Source organism: Merops nubicus, unplaced genomic scaffold (genome assembly GCF_000691845.1).
Source record: "Merops nubicus isolate BGI_N331 unplaced genomic scaffold, ASM69184v1 scaffold52577, whole genome shotgun sequence".
In the NCBI taxonomy this organism is placed as follows: Eukaryota; Metazoa; Chordata; class Aves; order Coraciiformes; family Meropidae; genus Merops; species Merops nubicus.
Genome location: NW_008622033.1, coordinates 1,769 through 9,993, shown reverse-complemented (window position 1 = coordinate 9,993; position 8,225 = coordinate 1,769). Strand labels below are relative to the sequence as shown.

At 39.0% G+C, this 8,225-nt stretch overlaps 2 protein-coding genes across 2 annotated transcripts in view; one reads left to right on the top strand and one right to left on the bottom strand.

Annotated features, from left to right (window-relative positions):
• Positions 1-369, top strand: part of PARP9 (poly (ADP-ribose) polymerase family, member 9) — an 8,000-nt gene extending 7,631 nt beyond the window's left edge. Inside the window, exon 8 of the mRNA XM_008944626.1 lies at positions 32-369. Within this exon, the coding sequence (XP_008942874.1) occupies positions 32-369 (338 nt within the window). The remainder of the gene's footprint in view (positions 1-31) is intronic.
• Positions 370-2,751: 2,382 nt separating this feature from the next.
• FAIM (Fas apoptotic inhibitory molecule) lies at positions 2,752-7,337 on the bottom strand. Its single transcript, XM_008944625.1, has 4 exons — positions 7,203-7,337; positions 6,600-6,828; positions 4,508-4,557; positions 2,752-3,072 (listed from the first exon to the last, which is right to left on the bottom strand). The coding sequence occupies exons 1-4, from the start codon at positions 7,311-7,313 to the stop codon at positions 2,923-2,925; spliced, it is 540 nt and encodes a 179-aa protein (XP_008942873.1). The 5' UTR covers positions 7,314-7,337; the 3' UTR covers positions 2,752-2,922.
• Between the last annotated feature and the right edge of the window lie 888 nt (positions 7,338-8,225).

The window sequence follows — 8,225 nt, the reverse complement described above, 5'->3', positions numbered from 1 at the left end:
CCTGCTGAAAACTTTTTTTTTTTTTTTCCAGAACAAAAATACGGAGCTGGCATCTACTTTAAAAGGAACCCAAAAAGCCTAATTGAGGATAAAGACATGTGGGAAGCAGATGCTAAAATATATGTGTTTGAGGCTGATGTATTAACAGGCTTGTACACTAAAGGCAAGCCATTTTATATTATGCCACCAGCAGTGGAGGGGGATGCCACTGAGGTATATGACAGCTTAGTAGATGATGTAAACAATCCTGACACCTTTGTCATTTGCAACAGTGTTGGGGCTCTTCCACAATATTTGCTAACTTGTTCCCAAGTGACTGAGAGGTACGTGGCACCCCTGAGGGAACCAGCAGGATCCTGTAAGAATTAATCAGAACAGAAGCTATGGTGGAGGCCCCTCAGAACAAAGTCTAGTACTTCAATTTTAAGAGGATGCTCTACCTAGTAACGTGCTGTGATCAAAATGGCTCTGTGCAGAGTGCTCTGAAATATCCATGAACAAAAAAAGCAAGCCACTATCTTAAGGAGATTAGAACAAAATTAGCTATGAATGGAAACAGAAGGGAAAGCATCACAACATATAATTTAACATTTATCTGGTCATTTACTTCACCTTAGTGTTCTATATACTTGATGTTTGTGTAGGCTGTCATCCTTCCATTGCATTTCCTTAATCTGAGACTCCACATATGTTAGTGAAACCCAAGAAATTTTGCCTGTGCCTTTGATTCTTACATTTTCTTTTGACTTAATTAGGTGAGCATATTGGGCAAAAAAGTGTTTGCCACTTAGGGACATGTTATTAAATACACATAGTTATGACAAATGTAAGGCAATACTTCATGATTTCTAACAGTAGTAGCTGTTACAGTTGTTCCTAGTTAAGGTATGCCATTGTAGGTACTTGTGTTCAAAATAAAAAGTACAAATGACACTATTGGCTAACCTGTTATTCTTCCATATAGTCTTAAGAATGTGACTTGGGCTGTATTTGAGCTTTGGATCTCTCAGCCATGTTCAATCTCTTGGAAAGACTACAAAATAGTAGAGAATTGGTTCAAGCTTGAAATGACTCTTCAATTAATCTACCTTTACCAGTATCTTAAATATTAATGTCCACCTTGTAGCTAGGTATCCCGACGTGGCTTCTGCAGTGACCTAAAGCCAGTAAACAGAAAACCAAAGAACTGTTATACTGGTGCCAATGTAAAAGGGGGGTCAGTCCAGCTCTCAGTACTTTGAAAGTTTCTGTACTAAAGCCTAAAACTCTCTGACATAAGCAGGGTTTAAAAAAACCTGTGTCCCTGAACTAAAATCTACTGCCCAATCTGAAGCGTTGAAAATCACCAGTTATGGCCCTGACTAAACACCCAAATGGCCTATTACAGTGCTGCAATACAGAAATAAAGGCTCATCTGTCGGCTTCGAGATTGAAGAGTCCCCTGTGGTTAAAACTAATTATCTGGGGAGAAGAATGGCTCATACAGAACGATTAAAAAAAAAACAACAGTGTTGTCATGTGAAAAATGTTTCATTCACTGTGCTAACGGAGTTAGCCTGTGCTAACGGACAGCAGCCTGAGCCCTAAAACACAGATGAAACTAGCGTTTTAATACACATTTTCAGAGTAATTTGCAATGAATTCTCAGCACCCATGCCTATGCCTGCACCTGCACCTCCCAAGGCAGCAGTCATAGTGCTAGGAACCACTCTCACAAGTCCAGAAGTTAAGTTACAAAAGTCTAATTTTGAATTCTTAAGTGAGGTTGCAAGTGGAAATTTATTATTTTTTTAAAAAATTTAACATTTAACCATCACAAAACAAACTTTTAATTTAATATACGCATATTGTTTGTCTCTATTTTTAAACTAGCTAAGTCTACATTGTTGTGAAAGGGTAGCTTTTGTAGTGTGTGAACCTAGTGTGCTCTAATACCATATTAAATGGGCAAAACCACCCATAAACTTAAAAGAACCATCTAACAAAACTCTTTTTCTCACAGACATCCCAAGGCTGGTTTTAGATAATATTCTGGAAGTTTGAAAACAGAGTTGTCTATTCCTATTTTAGCTTTTCCATTTAAGCAATCATTATCTCCTCTACTTCTCTCCCATTTTTCCTTAAATTTCTTGATTCACACCTTACTGCCAGGAAGATGCACAGCTGTAGATGTAAGGTTTGTTAGAGAGCATCAAAAAAGAATAAGCTCTTATTTAAGTTTCCTTTTTTAAAGGAGTTTCATGGCAGGAATTTGGGTTTTTTGGTGTTTTCTTTTTAAAAAGCTCAGTACAAAGTTTCTGAACTACTGCAACAATTTCCAACAAGCATCAGTTTTCAGAAAAAATGATTTTTAGAATAAAATTCCCCTACTTGAAATACAGAAGAGTTTTGATAGCACAATATTATTTTAATACTGTCACACAAGTATTGGTAACAGCATATTTAATGAATAACCTTTTTATTAACTTTGTAACTCTTCTTAATTGCATCTAAAAAACATTGGTAGTCAGTTTAATAGAAAAAATAACTACTAAGAAAACTTTGCTTATTCAAATGCCCAGCACATGCTTCCTCCTCCCTCCACATACACCCACAGTTTATGAGGATTCAGTCTGAGTGAAGATTTATCTTCCACTTTATTTTCTCGGTTTCTTTTTCTAGTATATAATTTCTACTTAAGTTCACTGGTGTCCTCTGCGCTTAGTGACATAATACCTGTTCTATGAAGTTTTTTAAAGCTGGTAATGTGAGAGGTTGTATATAATTATTTTCATCTGGTCCTCAAAAAGAATAATTTCATATACAGAAACTAGAAAATAAACCCAGCACAAACTAGATGTACCAAGTAGTACATATTCAAATAATTACCACAGTAATTGAAAATTCCTGATCTTAGTCCTACAATAATCAGTTAACTAGAGGCTACTCCACAGCCTCTGGGATTTCTCTGTCATCCACAATAAGGGTATGAATAATTCCTTCCTTCCGTTTCCCACTGCTGACAGCTTTAATGTAACAGCTGTGGTCACCAACACTGAAGTGAGTTTCAGTCCCATCTTCTACAAATTCACCCTGAGAGAAAGGAGACAAGAATAAAAACAGACAGATGCTATTTTAGTAAAATAAAAGCTTGAATGCATCACATTGTTTCCAAGTTTGAGATCACTTGTAGTTCCCAAAATTAGAGCAGCCATAGGCACCTACAACAAATACAGTGCAAATGGTGAATAAAGCTGCAGAAACTCATACAGGGCTTTGCCAAGGTGTCCAGTTAAAGGTCTGTGGGTTTTCAATGACAATCAAAATTTCACATAACCAGAAATTATAAAGTTGGAATTTGTGAATTAATACCTTTGATCCATACCAGTAGCAAAAAAAAAACCCAACCCAAAAAGAAATGACTGTTTCCTTCTGAGTTGAGCAGTACAGCCAATAAGTACCTCACAAACCTGTGCTGAAGTGGCAGGAAAAAGGGGAGTGTTTAGTGGTGCCTTCTACAGCAGGATAAAGAGATCCCTGAATTAACAGTTGTGTATTTTGGATACGCAGCTCCTGCTGCAGTTACGTCACTTCCTGTAACAAATTTTTCCATACAGAACTGTTTTTGTCACCATCTTTAAGAGAGCAGAAAAATCTGTGTGCTGCTGCAATGCAAGCACAGTTTGACAACTAAACTTGTACTCATAGCTGGCAAGAACATCTCCTGGTGTGCTTGTTACATTATAGAAAAGGCTCAGAACCACCAAGACAAAAGTTCTGATTCACTGAGACAGGATGTTTCTTGCACTGACTACCGAAGAAACATTTTGTGAATCTTTTCATCCTCAAGTACAGCAGAACTGTTGTTTTTACAGTTTGTAGTCATCCAGGGGATTATTTCTGGCAGTAGTAATCACAGTGACAACTGTCCAGTGAGAAAGGACATGCTTCAAGAACGGGGAAGCCTACACAGTATGTGTATTCAAAGCCATCCTAATGTAAAAAGATGCCAAACAGATTAACCCTTCTAGCTGTCAGCCTGCTCTAAAACTTAATGGAGATGTGACAGAAAGACAAAAGATTTTATTTGTTCCAATGAGACCCTTGGCCCTAAGTGTCAGGGACCATCTCTAAAGAGAAAAAAAAAAATCATGAGTCGTAACAGACTACGTGTAGTGTTCAACTTTCAGTCACCACCAACATGAGCAGGTTTGGATGAGGTGGCTCTACACTCTGCATCAAGCTTAAATACCTCCCACACCCCTGAAAATTTTCTCGCTAAAAACCCTGGACAACCGGACCCAAGAGATTTCTTTTGCTTGTGTAAAAAGTGTAAAACAAAAGCATTGCTTGTCCTTAAATAGACAGACATTTGGCATCTTAGCTGAAACCCTGTCAGTAGTAGAACACAGGGGAGGACAGAGGCAACAGTGAGTGTCCTGGCTGGGACCCCGCGCTGTGGCAGGCCAGGCCACGTGCCCTGCTGGGCCTTGGTGTGAGCTCTGCTCTCTGGGCACCCTTCACCTACCGCTGTCTCCAGCTTCTGACCGTTGCACCACACGTCCATAGTGTCCTTTTCTGAGAAGGAAAAAGACAAAAAGGAGAAAGAACAAGATATATTTTTTTCTCCCTGCAGACAAGAAGATCTAGGAATTTAAAACATCTACTTTTGAATTTCAGTTCTTCAAAGCAGTTCCTAATCAGCCACAGTACCTGGGCTACAGGGTCTGTTGTTACAGTTGAGAGGTAGGAGGCTCTGTTATCAATGGACAAACAACTTCTCTGAACACACATTTTTACCTCTCCCTAGCCCTGGGTGTTAACACTGAGGTATTCTGAATATTGAGAGATATTCTGATATCCTTAAACAGGAAAACCTGACGACAGAAAATGAAGTAATTTCTGCTAATTGTTTGAGTTCTGCTTATTCAACTGTCATGGTTACAGGGTCTGGGACCAGTTTATCCTTATGTGGGTAGAACCAAAAACTCTATTCTATACCCTCTATGTCATTGCTCATGGGCTGTTAACAAAATCATGCGTAGCAGCTGCCCAGGACAGACCTCACACCCCAGGCTATAACAGATAAGGAAAGAGGTTCAAGGTCAGGGGAGATGTTAACACCTTCCCACCCAGCAGGAGGAGTCCTCCCTGTTAATGGGCCCATCCATGCCTCGCCCCATGACTCATACAGAGCTCCCCCCAGGAGCTATTTCTGTTTAATGGACCATCAAGGACCCACTGCATGACTCATAGACTGATATCAACCCATTGTGAGATGCTCCACCCAGGGGGAGGAGCCAAGTGCTCCCACCTGGATATAAACTGGGGTTCAGTACAGCACAGGAGGCCTTACCCACTGGATTTCCAGACGACAAGAGCTACCAGATCTTTTCTACGAGACCACTGTTTCATCTGGACTGCTACCACCATCCTAACCACAGAGTGTCAGGTTGTATTCTGACTCTCTCTTGTGTTTTTTTCTCTGTATTATTGCATTTATTTTATTTTTTCTATTAAATTGTATTTCTGACTTGGAGTCTCTCATTGGTTTGCTTTCAAACCATTACATCAACAAAGCTCTAACTGGTTTAATTCAAAAGCAGCGTTATTTAACACCCATCAAGCTGTTTGTAGTATTAAAATCTCCTTGAAAACCCAAGTACCACTTTAAATATCAATCTTAATTTCTTTTCATTTGAAACAGAAAATTGTTTCCCTTCTCCTAGCACATCCTTCTTGGCTCTAGAATTCACATTACTGACACTCATCCACAGGACATCAGCAGAGAGCTGAACACTGCTGACCTTTTTAGTAAGCACAGGAAAAGTAGAAGTCTGTAAGGAGACTAATCTGGTTCTGGCATTATATTGTCTGTCTTCCACAGCCCACGTCATCTTGGGGCAGTTTGTTCTGTCCTGAGGCTTAAGAAGAAATCGTAGCCTGAGATCCCTTGTCTCCAGGTCTAAGCCAATACCTAAGTAGAAGTTTTCCCACTGTATGCCACAGAAAAATTCCTCAGGGGATCCCTTTCTCCCATCTGCTTGCAATGTATTTGGGAGAGGGGGCAGAAGGTAAGGAGTGTATTGCCTTGCTATTAAGAAAGTGAAAAAACATAACAAATTCTTAGATTAAATTTGTAGCTTAGAAGTGATGCAGAAAAAAGGATTCTGATTGGTCTATCAAAAACCTAGAACGTAACATTGTCACACTTCTTCAGTTAAAGACTCCTTGATTTTGGCTTCTGATTTTTGGAAGTAAAGCCTGGTTACCTGGTTAGCACCGCGCCAGGAACACTTCTGTGATGTGCTTCACCTGGAGAACTGTCTTGCTAGGGCAGCTCCATGGATACAGAGGCCGTAACTCCTTCCAACCTTTCTTTTCCCCTCTCTTCTTTTTTTAAGCCTAGACCACGCTGCTGTAGAGCAGAACACTGACAGCAGGCTCACACAGGTCTAATGAGACTATTGGTTTTTCAGTCCGTCTTTGGCATCCAATTCCAAACTTCCCGACCACTTGAGATTGTTCACTGCAACAGAGCTTGCCACTGAAATGTGCTTTCTCTTCATTACTAGTTATTAAGCACATACAAGTCATAAAGTCAGTCAATGTTTACTTACCTAGAACAACTCTATAGTCCATGCCACCCAAGCTCAGTATCCAAGTATTGGTTGTTTTTAACCTGTTCTCCATGTACTTCTTGAGGCTCTTGCCATTGATCTCCAAAGTATATTCATAAGCAAAGCCACCAACTGCATCAATGTTAATAGTGGCTTTTGTTTTGGCTGCCCCGACAGTGAATGTTTCTTTACCCACTAATTTAAACATCCATTCTTTTCTTATTTCTTCCTGCAGAATAAAGCAAAGATAATGGGTATTAATGGATAAACCTGAATGCATGTTTTAGCACAAAAAAAAAAAAAAAAAAAAAAAATTAACTACAACTCGGGAAACAGCTCAGCATTTAACCACTATTTCAGAATGAACAAATACAGAATACTGGGTATGTCTAGAGTGCTTCTGCCTAAGAACAGCCAAGCACTTCAGGAATACTCACATCTTAATTGTTACTGAAAAAAAGGAACAATGCAGTTCATTAAATTAGATAATCCACTAAATATACCTCACTTGCTTTTATTAGTCTTTTGTTCTGATGCCTGTTGCATGGAAGTGCACTTATATAATCTGTATCACAGTGAATTTTGAGCACATAGCAGTTTCACCTTTCCATCAACATAGACAACACGTTTTCCTGAAGTGGTCCCATGTTCAAATTCAATCTTATGAACACCATCACTTAAAGCTACTTCCCAAACAGCCACCAAATCTGTCATCTTCTCTAAGTGGCTGTACCGAGACCTACGGAAACACCAACAAAGTATATTAATTGTCACTGAAAGAGCTCAATTACTGATGTCTACAAGTTCAAAGCTTTACCCTTTGCAGGGCAAGACACTTTTTACAAATGAAGAATGAGACTTGAAAGAATCAGCTTACAGAACTGCTTATGTTTTCATGATTTTCAAACCTTCCAATACGACAGAATATCACAAAATATAAACAGACCGTTAAACAGACTCACTGTGACAAACACCACACAAAGACATACACGTCCATCTAACCTCTAAAAATTCTCAGATGACACTAGGGTTGCAAAATTATACTTAGAATTGAGATGCTCCTAAACAGTTCTATGATTTGTTGGCAGGCATTAAAATACAGTATTTTGATTGGTCTCCGAGAAAGCCTTTTAAACTTAAAAAAGTCAGGATGACCAATTTAGCTGTTATCTGTTTTAACAGATGTGACTGCAATCTTTCTCATCAGCATTGCTTACATAATTCAGAAATGCACTCTGCACACACAGACACTAATAGGGGATGAGATTTGGCAAGATATCCTTTCATTTAATTTCTAAAGTTTAGATGCAGTCATAAGTGACCACTGGAACTGGGGATATTCTTCCAAATCTGCTCATACCACAGCTCTGATTTTTTACCTTACTTCATCTTCACAGACAGTAATCTCCTCACGGGAAGCCATAGTAACCAAAATGGCTTTTAATCCAATTAGCAGCAAGAAAAAAAGAAAAGCAGAATAGCAACATAGAAGTGTTGAGGCTTAAATGTCCCTCATTTTCTGCATTTACAGTAAAGGACAGTTTTAAAAGTGTCATGAGCTATCATGCACTGCCCTATATATGATGAAATGCTTTTTTTTTTTTTCCTCTTAGAAAGGCAAGTGTA